Below are 20,939 nucleotides of genomic sequence, written 5' to 3' on the forward strand. Positions count from 1 at the left end.
TAATTTTCCTGTTGACTTAATGAAATTAAATCATTCCGATGAATTTTGATTTGTGCAACAGCGTGTGCGCTTTTATTATTTATCGAGTTAAACAGACACCAAATCCTACCATTAGTTCCGTTCATCATCGGACACTTGCAGGCATTCTCCAGCCTCCCATCGAACGGACAGCTCTGGACGCAGTTGTCACATCCTGAAAAGAAAAGTTTCCTTTTACAAATTGCGGCACAACAATGAAAATTAATTCAATTGCGAATTGGGTCATCAGAGCAATTAATTTACTTTCTTATTTAAAGTTTGCGCTTCGCTATCGTCAACCATTGTGCTCCCCTTTATCAGATCGATGCTTTGTGTCTTGTCAGACGCTGTTTTAAATATTTCACTGCCGAGAACGGCGCAAACAAACTATTATGATTCGGTTAGTTTTCTTCGGGGAGATTTGAATTTTTCTTCACTTACCGGGCTTCAGTGTGGTGACGGGAATTTGGCATGTCTCGCCAGTGAAGCCCATCTGGCAGTGGCATTTCACAGCGGAAACTCCCACATGGCTGCAAAAAATACAAAGATTATAATGGGATCAAGGAGGAAATAAGGGCGGTAGGCGAGAGGAGAGAATTAAAGTGTGAAATAGTAATGGGACGGCTTGGAGAAACAAGATTCGATACTTTTTCTTATCGAGTCTGGGAATTTTGGTTTGGTTTTGTTGTAGATTTTTCATTTTAAATAATTCTAAAGAAAGACATTTTTTTGTTTATTTTTAGTTTTGAAGGGTTTTTAATCAAGAAAGTCTCTAGATTTTGAAAGATTTTGTCAGCAATAACATTGTATAGAATGGGTTTCAATTTTAAAATTTTTCAATTTATTTATGTCAATTACGGCAAAACTATTTAAAAAAGTAGAACTATTTTAATACTAGCTTGTTTAAAATGATCTGGGGAATCGACTGGCGTCAAGAAAATTGCCAAATTCTAAATAGTTTTTTAGTTATGAATTTTTAAAAATTTGACCAATTTTTGCTTTTATTTACAATTTTCTCAAAAACTATTAGTCGGACAACAATGATCTTTTTTAAAAAAGATAGATGATTTAAAGAGCTTTCCAACGATAGTATATTTCATGGGGTTATCTCTAATAGTTCCGGAGTTATTGCTCGATAAATGTTCTAGGTACCCGAAATCGACCAAAATCGCCACAAAAATTGAAAAAATCAAACATCCAAATATCGAACATATGGACTTTTTTCGGGCTTTTAACAACTTTAGTGGGTTGTTAAGACATATGAAAGTCCATAAAACTTTGCTAGAATGAGTTAAAAAATTTTTTTTCATTTTTATGACCATTAAAATTTTAATCAGAAAATTCGAAATTTTAAATTTTAACAAAAATCAGGTCTTCCATTTTGTGAAATGCGGAGAAATTTTCTCTTGAGAAATTCTCAAAAAATGGTCAAACCAAGGCAGATTAGTTGCGAAAGTTTTTAGACTATTGTTATTAGGATGTTATTAGAAAATTGCAAAATTGGTTTGCTATTTTGATAAGTTTAAAGCATTTTTCACCAAATAACTAAACAAAATAATAGTTTCTTTCCAGAACTTAGCAGAACATTGCTGAATTAGCTCTTAAATGTCTTGTTTTTAATTAATTTAGGAGCGCTTTCAGCGAGAAAAACAATGTCAAAACAAAAAATAAACCAAAGAAAAAAAAAAGAAAAATTGTCTCTGAAATGAATTATTTCTGTGAATTAGCAAACATTTTTCACTAAAAAAATCTTATTAAACTTAAAAAAATTTGTCTTAACAAAGAAAAAATTGCAAAATTAGCTCTGAAACTAAGAAACTAGAAACATTAGATTTTTTAAATAAATTGAAAAATTACAAAATTAACTGTAAAATGTCAATTTTTTACTTTTTTCGGTTAACTTGGCGCATTTTTCTGGGACAATTAAATAAATTTGAGAAATGGAAACGAAAATAGGCAGAAGATTAAAAAATTAAATAAAAAAGCATTATTTTTAGGAATTCAAAAGCGTTTTTAAAAGAAAAATTCAGTAAACAAAGTAGAAAATAGCACGACTAAGTTTTGAATAGCATTTTTTTACTAAAACTGACAGATTTGGCCAGAGAATATTTTTTTAATTTTAATAAGTTGTATTTTAAAGACAGCATTTTTGGATAAATAATTTCAGTAATTTGTAAATCTGAAATGATAAACAATTAATCCGAAGAGCATTGCAGAGCTTTATTTTATTAATCGTAAAATAGTTCCAAGCTTTCGCTCGACTTTTAATACCAGGAGAGCCTTTAATCATCAATAAACACGGCGTAAAATTTTTCGTTTAGCTCCGTTTGAAATCGCAGCGAGGAATGTAATGCAATTTTCGTTGAGAAGCAAATTTAAAACGCGAACAAAAATTGCAAAATCGAATTTAAACTGTGTCTTACCGGACCTGAAAGTCCTGACCATCAGATCGTCGCTCATGCATAATTATTTCAAGCCGTAGTATCCGAAATAAATTGAAACTCGTTCACTAAATCAGTTTTGACGGTGAAGCACGTCTAAGTGGATTACACTCAAAAAGGTCTGAAGACGGTCCTAAACACACTTTTTCCCCAACTCGAAATAAATTAGTTGCCGCAGTGAAAATGAATTTATTATGAGTTTATGGTTTTTCAAGTTAAAATCCTCATTAAAGCCAAATAAAATTTAAAGTCCGCTTTGTTTTTACGACATTTAAAGTTAATTCGAAAATGAGTTGCGGCTTTGCTCATTTACGGAAATTAAAAATTTTCGCTCGCCGTTATCTCGCCACTGATTAGAATTGATTGCACCTTCATGCATATATATAGCAAAAATGACAAATCACCGACACGATTGCACCAATATGAAGAGTGATGCGACATCGTTTTTACGCCAGATTCGTTGCAAACGACACGAGAAAGAAACGCATAAAAAGCGAGCCTTGTAGATAAAAACAAATCATTTAACTTTGTTCATCATACGTGCTACGACCCTACAGCGGCTTTTTATCACTGCCGCGGAATTATTCCCTTTTATTGTCGCTTCAAATTAGATAAATGGCCCAAAAACACGCAGAAATTCTACATAAGAATTGCAAAATTGGCGGAGGCGCCGGGCCTGCACATGACAGTTGTTTTGCATCTCAAAACGATTTCAAACTGTCATGCATTTTTACGTAAAAATCAGGTAAAAGTGAAAGTTTTAACCTAAATTTTGCTACACAAAAAATTCAAGCCCAAAAAACAATTTCTAAATGGGTTAAAAGAATCTGTTACAAAAAACCTACTAAATTCGCGACGTTTTTTATTGTAAACTTTGGGTTCAAGTTATACATTTATTATTTTTCTTTTAATTTTTCAGTTAAAATCAAGTTAAAATAATAAAGAATTGTAAAAGTGGTGGATGCGCCGGGTCTTTTCTTTACAACAAGTATGATCCAAAGACTTGAAATCTTATTTTAAATGAAGATTTCTCCATTTAAGTGAGCAAACACTTGAAACGTTATTTCTCAATTTATGCTTTCTTTATATGAAATCTCTTGAATTAAGTAGATTTCTCAGTTTAAAAAAAAATTTTAGGCAGAAATTTATGGTGGATGCGCCGGGTCTACGTGTGACGTCATTCAAGTACATTTAGACTAAAAATGAAACTGTCAAATTTCAATGCTTTTTCAAACTGTTTTACTTAAAAGCGGACACGTGTTGCTAGATTTCTTCAAAACATGCTCGAAAAGTGTAAAATTGTAAAACTATTTCTGGAAAATACTTTTTAAGTGCACTGTTTAAATAGGATTAGAGAATCTGTTACGAAAAAACCTACATTTTTTGTTTAGGTTTGAAGTTAAACTGGCAAGCTTCATTGTTTATTTTTTCAATTTTTCAGTTAAAATAACACAATGTTGCAAAATTGGTGGATGCGCCGGGTTAGTTTACGTCAGCTATTTTAAAATATGATCTAAAGCATCTAAATTTTATTTTAAATGAAAATCTCTGCATTTAAGTGATCAGAAGAGCTTTCTTATTCAAAACAAAAACCTCCAAATCGATCAAAGTGAGCAAAATAAAACACTTGTAACGCCACTTCTCAATTTTCTGCTTTCTTTTAGTAAAATCTCTCGAATCAAGTGGATTTCTTAGCAGTTAAACCTACGAAAATTCTCAAAAATGGTGGATGCGCCGGGTCTACTTGTGACGTTTAGACGAAAAATTAAACATTTAATTGATTAAATTAAAAACTAGTTTGAATGTTCCAAAAAACACTCTATTTAACACTTAATTTGTTTATTTTCTGCTTTGTTTAACTTAAATTGGGTGTATTTCTCGCACATGTTTCAAAAATAAGATTTGCAAAATTGGCGGATGCGCCGGTTCTGTTCATGACAGTGTTATTCAGGAAACTATTTCCAAGTGTCAAGTCTCGAATCGTATTTTAAATGAAAATCCGTGCATTCACCTGCGCATTGCCTGTGTTTATTTAGCGTTTTAATGCGATGAAAAATTAAAAATTAATTAACCGAAAACGGCGCCAGTTAAGTTTCAGGAGGTTATTGTTTTAGGGCGTTAATGTTGGAAAGTTGGTCCATATCTCAGGTCAGACATGTATAAACTAACGGGGGCTGTTAACGACCCGACTAAGTGGTTTCGCGGAAAACGTTTTGACTTTTCGTTGTGTTGAGGTGCTTCAGCATCCAATTTCCGACGACGAATTTGCATCAAGATGCTGTTCACATATCGATCAGGGGGGTTAGTTTTTGCCTAATTAACCAGGAAATTAAAATTTCTTTTAACATTTATTTTGCAACTGCATCACGTTCCTCGCTGCGATTTCAAATTGAACCGAACGAAAAAATTTATGCTGTGTTTATTGATGATTAAAGGCTCTCCTGGTATTAAAAGTCGAGCGAAAGCTTGGAACTATTTTACGATTAATAAAATAAAGCTCTGCAAAGCTCCACAAAAATTGTTGCAGATTAATTGTTTATCATTTCAGATTTATACTATACTTTAATTATTACATTGTCTTGTTCTAATTAAAAAAAATGTTTTAAAAATAAATCATTTGAAATATTTTGTAGTACGTTTTTCGCTAGAACAGACACTAAATCTATTGAAATTGGAGAACATAAGCTATTCAAAACTACCTGTGCAATTTTATCTCACGTTTTAAGCGAATATCTCACATGTGGTGGGTTTCACTTTAGAAATCGCTTCGGATTAATAAAAATAAAGCCTTTTATGATTAAATTTTGTAGTTTTTTGTCTGGTTGGTTTTGGTTCAGTGTTTCAAGGAGAAGAATGCTTTAAATAGCCAAAAAATAAAAAAAATGGCATTTTACAACTAATTTTCTGTGAATAATAATAAGCGAAAATTATCCATTTTAGAGCTGGATTTGCAATCATTTTTGTTAAGGCAAAAAATTTTACGAGTTTCTTTACTACACAGTGTTCATAAGTAAGAAAAAAAATATTTATTTCAATTTTTAAAAGCTTTTATTTAACTTGCTTTGTTGTCTGTCTGTCTGTTTCATTTTTTTGGAGCCAAATTTGAACGGGTTCCTGTTGTCCCAATGAATTGAAATTTTGCATACTTACGTAATCTGCATGACAATGCAATTCTATATAGTTAATTAAATAGGGTTTTGAAATAAAAAACGAAAAAAATATTATTCTTTATTTCAAATTTATCGTTCAAAGCCATGTGAGGTATCATAAAAACCGTCCTAATTTTCAATAAAAAAAATTTGCAGGCGATTCGCTTGGCTTTTTTAATTCCCCTCAAACTGTCCCCCTGTTGCGAAAAGTAAAAACGTAAGCGTCTCTCGCTCTCGCCACGTCGTTCCATATTTAAGAAATTAATTATTTTCCATGTAATGGTGCAATAAAACTTTGTAATAGACCTCCTGCCGACGTTAAGCTCTCACAGAGACGGGCGAAATAATAAGCAATTCGTCTGTTATGGTAAAGGGACCGTAAACTTGGCGCTAATATAAATAATTATTATACTTACATGCAAGTGCCTCCGTTTTTGCACGTTGGGTTTGCGTTCGCACAGAAAGAGTTGGGACCGGAAGAACAATGAGGGCCACTGTAGCCGGGAAAACACTCGCAGCTGAATTTTCTATAACGAACAAAAAATTACACCACCACCGAATCAATACCTACAACCAAATTAAATATTGCGGAAATTAAACGAATAACAATGAAATGTTTTATTCTATTTTGCGCTTGTTTATGAATGAGCGGTGTTTTACAGTTTGTAATATTGGTTGCGCTCTAAACAATTGCTGTAATTGTTTGAAATTTATTAGGCCGAATATTTTAGTGTTTAGAATCTTTAAATTACAAGTCGTAACGTTTTACTGTTAGGCATGTAATGTTTCTTTGTAACAGTCTCATTAATGGAGGCTCATATGCTAACACTAAAACCAGTTAATAACTCATTATTTGTGGGTTATAGTTAGCAGTTAGCTGATGTTATAGCGGCGATAATAATATTGTTGAAGATGGTAAAAAGGTGCTTTACACAATGGAATATTTCAAGTGTATTGCTACTTGAGAGGAAATAAGCGGCATATACACCTGCGCTTCTAATATAATACATCAGTTTATGTATTTTTCAACATAAAATACGCCAGTGCAATACTTTCGCGTTCTGTGTTTCAAATTATTAAGAAGAACTTTCTGCACTGTTTGTTAATAATAAAAAGTTACGAGCGTTTACGCCCATTTTGTCGCAAAACTGTTAGCAAAAATTTTGATCCGGGAAATCGAGTGGTATCGTAAAAATTGCCAAATTCCTAATATTTTTTGGTTATGAACATCTCGAAAAAAATTTTCAATTTTCAAACGCCGATTACGGCCTAACTAAAAGAGTTAGGAGAAAACGTTTGTTTCCATCGTAAAGAGCACATCAAAATCTATAAGATATGATCGGTTTTATTTGATTTTGAGACACTTTTGAAATTAGCCACTTTGTAAGGGGGGGGGGAGTATTAACTTTTTTATTTTTTTCCTATTTTCTCAATTACGGCTAAACTATACAAAGAAGTGAAATTATTTTAATCCTTACCCATGCAAAATGATCCGGGGAATCGATTGGCATCGACAAAATTGCCAAATTCCCAATAGTTTTTTAGTTATGATTTTTTTTAAATTTTACCAATTTTTGCATTTATCTGCAATTTTCTCGAAAACTATTAGTCGGAGAACAATGATATTTTTTGAGAAAGATAGATAATTTAAAGAGCTTTCCAACGATAATACACTTCATAGGGTTATCTATAATAGTTCCGGAGTTACTCCTCGATAAATGTTCCAGGTATCGAAAATTGACAAAATCATGACAAAAATTGAAAAAATCAAACATCAAAAAATCGAACAAATGGACGTATTTTGAACTTTTATCAACTCTAGAGGGATGTAAAAGCATATATAAGTCCAAAAAACTATGATAGAACGAGTTTAAAAAAAAATTTTTTTTCACTTTCTTGTATTACACAGGAAATTTTAGCAAAAAAATTCAAAGTTTTAAATCTTGTGAAAAGTTGGTATAATACAGAAAATAATCCGCTGAATTTACCGGAATAAACCGTTTTCCTCTACGACTTTTAGTTTTTGAGTTACGAATTTTTCATGAAAAACTAAAAATGCCTCTGTAATCGGAATTGTAGTCCGGCTCCAGCTTTTCACTCAGAAATACGAGTAGATAATTTAAAGTGCATTCTGACGTTTTAGGGTTTTTGTCCTAATTCTTACAGTTTCCGGAAAACAAACGCAAGAAACGTGTTACATTTACTGTTATTATATTACTTACTTAAAGGCCGATTACGGCGAAACTATTAGAGCTATTGGAACGTCCAGCTTTTGCAACGCTTGCATTTCTTTAGTTTATCCCTCATTTCAATATGAAATCCCGTCACAAAACGCGCTTAAAAACCCCATCCCGCTTATAACCCATTTGCATCCGATCGCAATTTTAATATCAACGCTATTACTCACGTGTAATGGTCGTAGCAAATCCCCGTAAAACCGCAATCCATAATAGTGCACGAGTCCACTCTGGCCGGCCCTCGCGCTATTTCATACGTGATATTAAACCCATACACGTCCAGAAACCCATCAAGCACCCTCAGATGGGCGCTATCCACACTATCCAGCTTCAAGGTCACGACCAAAAAATTCTGGAACGACTGCACCCATCGCACCTGCACCACGTTGGTCTCGTTGACGCGGTGGATCTCCCGACCGTCGAGCTGGTAAGTGCGGTCGTACACCTGGTACTCGGTGAAGGTCAAACCCTCGTGGACGTACAGCTGGGTGAGGTAAACCACGATGGAGGTGTTGGGGGAGGCGAAATTTTGGGCATCGATCACCCATTCGCAGTGGATGGGGACGGGGAATTCCGACGGGAATGAGGGGGTTTGGAGGATGCCCCGGGCGGCGGTGAGCAGGCCCCCGCACCGGGGGCGGCCACCGGCGGCGGCGGCGAGGAGCAGCGGCAGGAGGAAGAGCATCGGGCTGCAACAAAAACTCATTTATTTTAGGCAACGAGCCGAAGGCGAGTGTCTTATTCTGCATATGTCATTATAATAATTGAAATGTTTCAAAATAAACAGTAAAAAATAAAGCACAGTTGACCCAAAGAGTGGAAAAGCGTAATATAACTCGTCCGTGTTTTTTAAGTCTCAAAAAACTGAGTTTTTTAGCCAAACCTTGTGATTAAATGCTGCAGAAAAAATATTTGACAAATTTTTTTTTTTTCTTTTCGCTTCTCTTTTTTTCTTCTTTTTTCTTCTCTTTTTTTACATTTATCCACCAATTTTTTGAAACAATTGCACGTTAGGCTCAAAAATAGTGTCTTTTTTTACAAAATTGTGTGATGTAATGATACATTTGTTAAAAAACGTCCTTAAAGTGAAGGTTTCTCTTATATAATTTAGGAATATTTTGTCTTAGTTTTTCTGAAACAACTTTTTGCAATAACGAAAGGTTTTTTTCACTATTTGTTATTGTTTGGCAAATACTATTCTTTTTTAATTTATATTTGTTTACAAGTTTCTGCATTAAAAATAATAAACAATGACACTTTCTCAAAAATTGTGGATGCGCCGGGCTAGAAAAATGCGCTTTGCAGCGGAACGAAATAAATTTGTCAAATTGTACAAACGCGTATTTAACAGCTTCCGCAATTATCTTAAACGTTGGTAAACAAAGTGTGAAATCGGTTTTATTCCGTTTGTTTTGTCGAACGGCTTCGACCCGAAATACCGTACATAAAATTTTTGTTTACCTTGAGTCATTAAAAAGCGCTATCTTTGCGGGTGAAACCGAAAAATCCGCTCTAATTAAAAGCTCGTGGCCTTTCCTTGCGTAAAATTCCGTCAAACCGATTTTATCCGCGATAAATACCGCCCAGTAAAGTTGACAAGCATAGAATTTAATGTAGCGTGAAGCAAGGCAGCGACGTATATTATCATATCAGGAGTATTTAGCAGTAGGAGCACGTCCACTTTTCTCTCCATGGAAAGCCGGAAAAGACAATTATTCAAACCGAAATATATTTCCGGGAAAAATGTCGCAAATGTATTGATCGGCCGGTTTTAAAATTTAGCCCATTTTTTCATAATGGGGGAAAAGTTGGAGCAGTTTAACGCAAACGCTTTGAAAACTTATAAACAAGAGTCGAAAGTTTACAGCACAATATGGGCGCCTTATCTCCCGCTTCCAGGGCGGGATTCAATCACAATCGCCCATTACTTCCACCTTAACCTGGCCCAATAAATCGGATAATTAAAATTTGTGTTTGCGAATTTTTGAGTCGGTGTCCTAAACAAACTCCCGTCTTATTTGTCCACCAAAGTTTGGGATGAGTTATAAGCCGGTCCTGCAATTAGCCCCGATCTCGATAATCCTAGTTATAATTTAGTTTTTCCGTCTCCAAAGAGCAACTTCCAAGTTTGTCCGAAAAACAAGTTCGTTTTTAGCGTGCGATGCAAATTGCGCCCTTTTGCAGCAAACCAACCATAATAACCGAGATTTAAATTTGATTGAGCGAATGTGTATTCGAGATTGTTTGTGAGGATTTGATTATAAAATTTAATTAGCATTTTCGCAAAGTTGCGACGACGCGAATTCCATCATCAGGAAACGTTTTCTTTTAATTAATTTTTTAATTAACAACTATCAAAGCACGCCTAGTGCGTCTTAGGTGTGTTTCTGATTTGACTAAAATTTATGCATATTTTATGGCGTGTAGTGAGTGGAATATTCACAAACTAACCACGGCTTTAAACTTGATTCATTGCATTTAGGGAGCACTCTAACAAGTTAAACTTCAATCGTGTCGATGCAATATATAGCGGGGACAATAATAGAAACACTGGTTGGGATTTAGGAGTCTCTTGTCGATTACAACGATTTGAATAAATTTAATTTCAGGCCCACAAATTCAAACCGATCCAATCACACTTTTACAAAATTCGCTGCAATTTTAATCACTAACCAAACCATTAACAAAATTTACTTCCACTAAAACTAACAATAATCTGTACTTGATAAGTTTGGGATCAATTTTTGAGAATTTTTTTATATACAGGGTGACCCACGGGTGCGTAATCGGTCTATAACATTTTTATTATTTAAAATATTACTATGCCGTTTTTACTATCCGACAAATTGAATTAAAGTCTACAAACTAGAAATATTTTTATTGTACACAGGGTGTTGTATACTGGGTGGTGAACCAAAGTTATTTTTTTTAAATAGAACACTTTTTATATTTTTGCTTAATTGGATTCTACGCAAAAAATAATGTAATTTTATATAAACTGTTATGGGTCTATCATTTTTTCGTTTTGGAATTATTCAACTTTTCGTTATAAAAAAGACCCATTTTTGAAAAATCACTCCGTAGTCGCCTGTGAATATTTTCCGAAAAATTTGCAACAGAAAAATTTAGAATACCTTGTAGTTTTAGCTATACTTGACTTTTACTTCAAACACGGAAATAATGTACAGGGTGTGTTTTTTTCTTTATTTTATTATTAATTTTTGATAAGCAAAATTCATTTATGTATAAAGTAATAGTTAGATTACAAATGTAATTAGCCATATTAGTACCATTACCATTTGACTCATCAAAAGCTTATCAAAAAATGCTATCGGTACATGACAAAAAATACAGGGTGTTCCATTTGAGAAAAAAAGTTATTCAACTTTTTACGTTTTGGCACACTCTGTATATTACCTGAGTACTTTAACTAAAAGTCGTCTATTTGCTAAAACTACAAGGTATTTTGAATTTTTCTGTTGCAAATTTGCTGGAAAATATTCATAGGCGACTTTGCAGTGATTTTTCAAAAATTGTTTTTTTTATAACGAAAAGTTGAATAATTAGAAAACGAAAAAAGATAAACCCATAATAGTTTATATAAAGCTACATTACTTTTTTGCGTAGAATCCAATTATGCAAAATTATATAGGGTGTTCCATGTGAAAAAATATAACTTTGGTTCACCAGCTTGTATGCAACACCCTGTACATAATAAAAATATTTTTAGTTTGTGGATTTTAAGTCGATCTATCGGAAAATAAAAAGAGCATAGCTGTATTTCAATTACCAAAAACATTATAGACCGATTACACATCTGTGGGTTATATCGCTTTTTTCAAACTGAAGCCAAAAACAGAAAACACCACATTTTTGAAAGTGTTTTATGGGGCAATGTCCCCGAAACTAGACCTTTTTTCACAATTCGTTATTATTTGTCAAAGTTATTTTAATCACCAATTAACAATAAGCCGAATAAAATGCATTTCCCGTAAACAAGGTAGCTTGTTCGTCAAATATGTTTGGTTTGACGTAAAAATGCAGCTTTTCCGAGTGGAAATCTGAAAAACATTTATTTATTTATAAAATAATAAGAGGATTTCAATATCGTGCAGCGATTGTTTTTTCCGGTGGAAAGAAACTTATGCAAAGCCGTATAAAACATTGTTCAAGTCGGTCCAAACTCAATTTGATCGAAAAATCGATTTTCAAAGGCGATTACAGCGAAACACCGTTAAAAACAATTTAGAATCCGGGAGAAAATCTCTGCGCTCGCCTCCGGCGAGCCGATAAAGAATTGTTTTTGTCCACTCTTTTATTAAATTCTGATTTGGTGCAATTATGAAAAAACTTTGAATTGAGGTGAGAATTGAAGATTTCTTGGGCTGTGGGGAAATAAAAGGCGTTGGCAAGGCGCCCATCATCGCTGAAACCACTTCCACGAGCTGCTATAATTCAACCTGGAAAAGTGCTACTAGGGTAAATTTTCCTAGTGATATATTTTCGGTCAAGGAAATTCAGTTTAGAACGCGCCATCAACGCTGATTTATCGCCAAATGAATAATCAATTATTTATTTATTAGAGTTTTATTTTTTAAATCCAACGACCTGGCTCGCTTCTGTTACACGCCCTAATTTAATATTTAACGCACATTTTCCCTTTTTCCTTCCGATGCTTTCCCTTTAAATTCTGATAAGTTACAAATTAGTTTTGTTTAAGTTGGGCCGTATCCCGAAAGTTCACTATTAAAATAATAGCAAAAATTAATCCAACTTTGGACGAAAAGAAAATCCAATTAGTTGCCGGCAGTTCAAACACACCCATTTGCAAACAAATACAGGCGAACTTCCTGCTGCCACAAAAAATTCGAGATGTAGAATATTGCTTTTTATTTGATAATAATTACTTATACAATTAACAAACCAAATAAAATCGATTAACTTTACGACTTATTTCTACTTTTTTGTAATAGAGAAAAAGTAATTAAGCCGCCAATTATGTCAAAAAAATTATATTGATTTAACGTTTTTTATTATTTCCAGCACATTTTTTATTCTAAGACTCGAAATGTTATCATATGTTTTCTAAAAAAGCACTAAAGCCAAGAAACAGTAAAAAATATCCAAATTATCGGCAAATTTGCTCCGTTTTCCATTGTATTATTTTTTAATTTTTTGAAAGTTTCATTGCATTTTTCGGTCAGAAAGTTGCCTATTTCACAAATTTTAAAGTCAAAAAATATTAAATTGAATCGAAAAACACAAAAAACAGAAAATTTGGTAAGAAAACATTTTTTTCAAGCGTTTTAGTACTTTTTTCAATTTGATACTCTAATTTTCTACAAATTCTCAATTTGAGTTAAAGAAGACAATGTTCTAAAATTTTCTAAGCGTGTGAGGCGATTTTTTAGTTCAAAATTCACGTATTTCGTTTTTGGAAATTTCATAAAAAATTTCCAAAAAAATACCAAATTTGTGTATTTTTAGTCAAAAATAATAATAAATATTCAAACAATAGTCAAATTTACGCCATTTTTCAAGCATTTTTGCACAAAAACTACTAAATTAAGCTCACCATTGCTTCATTTTTTAACTTTTTCAGGAGTTAATTGCATTTTTCAATCAAAAATCAAATCAAAAAATATCGAATTTTTTTCAAATGTTTTGCAAAATTTCGTCCAATCGCTGTTTAATTTTAAACTAAAAACTCATCTATTTTGCCAAGTTTTGAAGAAATTGATCAAGTGCATGTGCAGTGCACAAAATATTGGACTTGTAGACAGTGGGAAAAACAATTTGCGATACTGAAACTGCAACCTTAGAATTCCATAAATAAGTGATCAGTTTTTCGAATTTGCAGGCGAAAGCAAACATAATTTGCGGCGTGTTTATCGCGTCTCGAAGTTTGTTTACTTGCATAGTTGGTATGATTTTTTTAATAGCGGTATTTATCAGAAATTCGGGCCGTGGAACAAGCTCTGCATTATGAAAATCGTGATTTACATAATGGTAACGCCTCGAATTTAAAATTGAGATTCTGACTGATTTAATTTGCCCGACCTTTTCTTTCGCGAAGGGAGCAAAGGAAAAATGTTTTTTCCTCTCTTATAATATATGTTTTGTATTTATTTTCGTTATCGTGATGGGAAATTCGGATTTAATCCCGGCTTGTTATCGGCGAAAGCACAACAGATTGCTATCTGGAATCGGTTATTTTATGATAAGCGAATTTCTTGTGTTTTCCTTTGACGAATCGTTCGATCAAAGGGTCAAAGGCTGGAAAAACGGGCCATATTTTATTAGAGTTGGAAGGTGTGAAATGTAAGGCTACATCCATCGTCATAAACCCATCAAATTCTATGTGCTAAAAGCTGCAACATGGAGTGAACTCTAGCGAATAAATATTTGCCATGCTTAAAATACGGAAGTTATAAAAATCACATGTTAGCATAATACGGCGTGTAACGCTGTGCAAACAATTAGCTTTTAATTTTATCTCTGCGGGAATGGCAGTTTGCACTTTAAACTCACATAATAAATACGAAATAGTGGAAAGCTGGCACTTTTTACAGCTCAACATATGAAAAACGCGCAATTATTTCTGCTTCAATAAAAAATAGAAAAAAGCTAATAACCAAAATGAAAATACTTAACCTGAAAAATGAGTATATGAGAAGAAAAATGGTGCTATTTAACAAAAATAGTAAAGGAAGAAGAAAGATAAAATAATTACGAATAGATCTCAGATAATAAATAGCAAATAGTAATTTTGTGACGAAAATTTTCGTCAAAACTCAAAATATAAAAAACCTTAATTGAAAAAGATGAATTTTAGAAAACTTAGAAAAGGCAAAACAAAACAACAAAAATTATTAGAAAAAAAATATATAGAAAGAAAAAAAAATATAGTAAGTAGTTTATAAATTAAAAATCTTTGAAAATAAGTAATCCAAAAGAAAAAGTAATTTCTTTTAACAAAAATAGCAAAAGGAGAAGAAAAAAAAATAAATTAAAACCAATAGATCATACTTAGTAAATACTAATTATTTAAAAGTGAGAATTTTTTGACGGAAATTTTTCTCAAAACTAAAATAGACTGAAGACTGAATTTTAGAAAAAAAGTCGTAATTATTTCTGTCTAAACTTGGAAAAAAAGAAAATGGAAAAATGATAATCAAATATCAAAAAGGAACAACAAAACAAATAAAAAAGAAGTAATAACTAAAATGAAAAAATACAAAAGAAAAAAGTTATAGAATAGAATAGAAAATAGAAAATACTTAAACTAAGAGAGGGGATATTAGAGAAAATGAAATCATTTAAGCAAAAAAAATTGTTTTATTTCGAAAAAATTACAATCACGAATAGATCTCACATAATACATAATAAACAATGTGTAGTGGCCAATTTTTTGACAAGTATTTTTATCAGCTCTGAGCTAGGTTTGCTATTAAGGTCTAAAGAGCTTAGGAAATTACAAACAACGCTAATGTTGTAGCGTGAGTTAATTTATCACAGGAAAAATTCAGACTAGGAGCTAAAAGTGCTAAACTAGGTGTAATTTGTGTAAAGCACAAAGAGAATCCAAGTTTAAATGGAAAGCAAGTAACACAAGCTGACGTTTGTACATTTAATGGCTTTCTTTTTACTGAAAAAAAAACATTGCTACAAAACTATCGACCAAAAATTATACACAGTGTCGCAAATAAATAAAATAACTAGCGAAGTTCAAAGAAATCAATGTTGCGTTTAAGCCAGAAATATTATGACTTCAAGCAAATTTGGTTGTTTTTATCGAGCTAGCTGTGGCTTGTTTACTTCAACAGACACAAAATGTTATTTATCTACGTTAATATTTTAATCTATTTAGAAAAATACTAGGTACTGAATTGAAATATTTTTTCCATTATTTGGGGAATTGCCTCTAAATTTTATATTTCAAGGACTTGACACGTAAATAATTTATTTTGAAAAAGCGTAAATTTTTGAGTATCTGCTTCGTATTGAAAGTTGGACAGCCTTCAACTTTTTGATTTTCTCTTTCGTATTCAATAGTTTTAGTAATATTTTAAATGACGGACGGGCATATGTTTGGCTTTCGGTGCCATCACATCTTGTAAAATAAAAATAAGTTTTCCAATTTCATTTATAAAATGAAAGCTAGCAAAAGGATAATCCAATAGACCACATCTTAAGATAATTTAGTTTGTAAACTTCAATGTCCTCGTTCTAAATCGCAGACTCACTTAGAAGTATTAAACGAGACTACATCTCAATAGCAACTTTTCAAAAACCAACCCATTTACTTTCAGTTACAATTACAAAGTTGTACAAATTAAGAAAAAAAAAACATTTTGTGAGTTATAATCACTCCGAAAGTTGTGCAGTAAACAAAGAGTGAATAAATCAAGGCATTAAAGGTGTGCTTGTAACAGATAGTCCTCATTAGTATAAAATACTCGGAGAATTCGATACCGCAGACCGGAATGCCGTAGACAGAACTGCAGCAATCCCCAACGAAACCTAACAATTTCCGGTATAAATTTATGCAATAAATCAAGCACATTGGATTAAATTCAACATTCAAGATATAGTATAATATACAGTAGGAAAGCTCAGTGGAATGCACACTCCTTGCCAACGCAAAAAGCTACACGCTTCCGTAATAACATTTAAGGAACTGGATTTATGGCTCGAGAGGCGCATTGTATGCCAACCACAAAAATCACTTCAAATATAGAAATATCTCGACTCGGCTTTGAATTAAACAAACTCGACTTTTATATTATTATTATTATTTCATGAGTTATTTAGCCGGTGAAGCTTGCTTTAGTCGCAATTTCCTTCGAGATACCGGATGATTTCCGTTACACACAGGGGTATTAAGTTATTAGGAAGTTCTAAAGATAAGTTTTGACTCGCGTTAAATACCCAATTTTGCGATTCGACGAACGACTTCTACTGCGTTTTGTTTGATACGCAATCGACTCAACTTGGGATAAATTGATTAGCGGGGTTTGTAGTTTTATCCTAGTGCCAAAGTGCCTTAAGTAATTCGATTGCGGAAACAAACAGCAAAGAGAGAAAAAAACAGAATAGTTTTAAGTATTTGCACAGTGTGATGGATAAAGTAAAGAATAAAAGGGGAAGAGAAATTATGCAAAAATTACATTATTTTTGCAAGTTTTGAGGATTTAAGCACGTTTTTAGGCCAAGAATCAAGTCTTCCTTGGAGAACGGAAAAAGATATAAGCTCGGATATAAGAAAAGAAAAAAGCAAAAGAGATGAAGAAAATTGACTATTTAATTGAACGTTAGCGAAAAGACATGAAAAAATGTAGAAAATAAGAATAATTTAATAGTAAGCAGTAAAGTGAAAAAAGAAAAAAGAAAATAAAAGAAAGACAAAAGAAAAAACAAGGAAAAATTTTATTTAAAGAGAATCAGAATGAAAAAATCTTGACGAAAAAAAGGGCTTAAGATTACGTTTCTTAAAACTTTTACACTGGAAAGATAAAAAAAGAATGAAGTAGAAAAGAAGATATAAAGGAAAAAGAAAGAAAAAAGAAAGAATTGAGCCAAGGTACGCTCTTTTGGTAAACCTTGTATAACGGAAAAAGAAAAGAAAGAAGAAAGGAGAAACAGTAAAAAATGAAAAAAAAATGTCATACGAGAGAATAAAGAGTAGAAAAAATGGAAAAAATCGAACAAATATTATTATAATTTACGTTTCGACATGACATGTTGTGAGGATTTCCGATAAATATTTGGCAATTATTTGAATTAAATGCAGGCCGGTAATTATTTTTGAAATATGGCTTGCGTACAATAACTTCAATCAGTCCCAGTAAATGGACTATTATTACCATGCTTTTAGGTACATTAATGAGATAATTACTCCACTATCCGGCAAATTGGCAAAGCAAACACTGAAATAATGAACAATAACATTAATCAAACTAAAATAACAAAAATCTAGCAAATCGATAATTCATTTTCTTGCGCCGCAGACAAGATGTTTACAAGTTGCAAACTTTAACCACAACGTTGATTCCCTAACACCTGTAAGAAGTTTGTGTAATAATTTATCAGTTTGAGTTTGCTATTTGCAGTTTTCTCAAAGATTAAGCGTAATAAAAGGTCGGCTACAAATTGCGCGCGATTATTTTCGCTAGTAATTAGCACGCACTTACGAATTGGGTTTTTCTTAATCAGGAGAGTGGTAGTTTTTTGGCAATTCTTTTGATTAGATTGTTCTAAACTCCGATTTGGAGGCGAGGGTTTGCCACAACAAACATATCTGACCTCAGTCCAATTTTTCCGACTGGAAGCGACCCTTGAAATTGGACTTGCAAAACGATGACACGCCAAATTAAAGACAGAAGGGAAAAACAATGATCTGGCGGATCCTCAAAGATTGACTATTCAATTGAAAAAAGTGAAGTGAAATCCTTCATCCCAATGCACTGTCATAATGTATTCTTATAGATATTGGAAATCAGTGTGGCTACGATTCAATTGGCATCCAATTTATTGGAAATATGCCTGTGGGAGAGCTCCCGAGCTTTTATTCGACCTTCCGTTTCGAATAAATTCGACTCGCTTACGGAGTTTCCCAAAATTACGAATTTTTTTGGTTTCGGCTCCTAATTCAAAGCCGGCCAAGTCGAAAGCTCTCTCCTATGGTAATAAAACAGCTGTTTCGCTTCTCTCAAGAGTTGGCCGATTTTTGCGCCATAGAATCCAGACTTGGCTTGTTAATTTAATATTGAAGGAAACATCTGCAGTTTCAAGTAATCAAACCGTCTCTCAATAATCAATTGATTTAACTCGGATGTAGCGAGTTATATTCATCATGACCTGCATTCAGCCAGCTTGTAACTTCATTTGATTCGACACGCGGTGCCAAAACGAGTAAAAATTCCGGCTTAGGAGCTAATTCCCCTAACTAAATGATATGAAATATTTCATCTCGAAGTTAAATGAAGCCGAGGCGCAGAAAGCTTAGCTTTCATTCGGACCTAAGCTGCCTTCGGGTTGGCGGCTTTGCCAAATGATTTGTTTATCACGACTGGAATATTCAGTTTTTCCTTCGACAAATGGATTAGTTAGAGATCACATACAGGCTGTCCCAACAATCCGAAAAAACTCTTAAATTAATAAACGTAACAAAACGTTTTAATGTAATGGATTTTTTTCACATCGCTGAGCCACCCTGTATTTGCACGAGTCAGAAGTCATTATTCGAGAAAAAGGCGCCCGGTTGTGTTTCTCGCTGAAACTTTTAAAACACACACAAGGAATAAGTTTCTTTGTAAAATATGTGCGGAAAACAACGAACCAGTTCACCATCTGTTGCAAAATTGATACAGCTTTGTGCCAAACAGGCTTATTACAAACGAATCTCGGGCCAAGTAATTTAAAAGAAAACCCAAATTTTGTAGTTGTAGTGAGAGTGTGTAGCAGCTGTCTTGGGAAAGTTGTTGCGTCTGCCATTAGCATATTCTGCTTATTAAGTAAAAGTTCTGTTGAACATGACAGAGTTCCATTCTCGTGACGTATTGAGAAATTGGTCGAAACGTGTTCGGAGAATAGGCGAGCTTTGCGGGATTTAGTCGAGCAGATGTCAAAGTGCGTCCTTCGAATGGCAGCTAATGCACCAAGACAGACGCCTAATTTATTTTACTTCATGCATGTGCGCCTGAAACCGTTTCAGTGTTCTCGGTTAACCGATCGCTCCGCTGAAATGACGACTTATCACCCCCATACTTGGAACACTCGTACGTCTTGCTCAAGGCACATTAGCCAATTTATTAATGACTGCAGACGGCTGCAGACACTGTTTCAGCGTCTCGTGCTGACAAAATATACATTTTTTAACAAGAATGCGACGATGCACAGTTTCAGGAATATTACCTCATGCATTTGCTGAACAAACTATATCATGGTTTCGCGAGACACTGAATTTGCGAGCTGAAACTAGCTTTGCTTTTCCTGTAGATGTGATTTTTTTTATTTTTCTACATTGATAAAATTAATTACTTCTTGTCATTCTTAAGCAAACATTTTTTTAAAAAGTTTTTTTTTTGAATACATTATTTTCATTTTCAACAAACTTGTGTGTTCTGTTTTCGGTTCTAAATTCACTATTCTCTCTCCTGTGTTTGTATTATGCAGATAAAGTACTTTCTGTATTTTTATTTTTTCTTTATTCTTTCTTCTTCCTCTTTTTTTCTTTGTGTTTATGTTATACAACGTGCTCAAAAACTGGCGCACCAACTCAATGGTGTGTGGTAGAGAGCTGGTTACATATAAAGGTAAAAATAGTAAAAAAATTCTTTGTATTAAAGTTATTGATGAATAACGGATTTTAGATAAATGATATGTGGCAACGTTGTCTAACAGTCATGATCGCAATAGAATTTGAGCAACAATTCAGAAATAAAATTAACTAGACGCCCTCTGGTGATGACTTCTGAACTATGTCGAAAACAGTAAAAATTCCACATTTAACTGACATTTAATGAATTGTTCAACAATTTTGCGTGTATAGTGTTAATTACTTACAATAGAAAGAATCACTTTAAAAGTACGTGATGGTAAATACTAGCGTTGACTTTGGTTCTGTAGTTTTTCGTGGTATAAAGTGTTTATTGTTAGAACTTGAAAGTGGATAAAAAGTGAAAAATATTTAAATTTTGATTACAAAGTGTTATCAAACAGTTGTCTAATTAAAGATTATAAGTAATGGATCACAGCGAACACAAAGTTTGGCTCAAGAAACCAATAAATTAGTGAAGTGTGTGAATTTTAGGTTAGAATTTTCCACTGAAAAAATCATGAAATGCTGCGGTAAATCTACAAAACTACAATAAAGATTAACAACTGCTGATACATTTAAACGTAAATTATGCCAAAAGGTAGGCTTTTCAATGTCTTTGTAATAATTTTCCAATAAAGAAAGTGAACCAAACAGTCATTCGTTATTCGTGTTTTCCTCGTCATCTCTCATTTGTCAACATAAGTTTCTTGCATCAATGATACAATAATCATTCCGCATAGGCAATGCAATAATTGTGAAGCCCCAAAATTCG

At 33.1% G+C, this 20,939-nt stretch overlaps 1 protein-coding gene across 1 annotated transcript in view; it reads right to left on the bottom strand.

Moving 5' to 3' along the window:
• Positions 1–20,939, bottom strand: part of LOC100142542 (uncharacterized protein) — a 62,510-nt gene that overhangs the window by 20,553 nt on the left and 21,018 nt on the right. Inside the window, exons 2-5 of the mRNA XM_015983762.2 lie at positions 8,016–8,534; positions 6,025–6,135; positions 460–548; positions 110–193 (exon numbers count right to left, since the gene is read on the bottom strand). Of these exons, the coding sequence (XP_015839248.1) occupies positions 110–193; positions 460–548; positions 6,025–6,135; positions 8,016–8,530 (799 nt within the window). The 5' untranslated portion in view covers positions 8,531–8,534. The remainder of the gene's footprint in view (positions 1–109; positions 194–459; positions 549–6,024; positions 6,136–8,015; positions 8,535–20,939) is intronic.

This window comes from Tribolium castaneum, chromosome 2 (genome assembly GCF_031307605.1).
Source record: "Tribolium castaneum strain GA2 chromosome 2, icTriCast1.1, whole genome shotgun sequence".
In the NCBI taxonomy this organism is placed as follows: Eukaryota; Metazoa; Arthropoda; class Insecta; order Coleoptera; family Tenebrionidae; genus Tribolium; species Tribolium castaneum.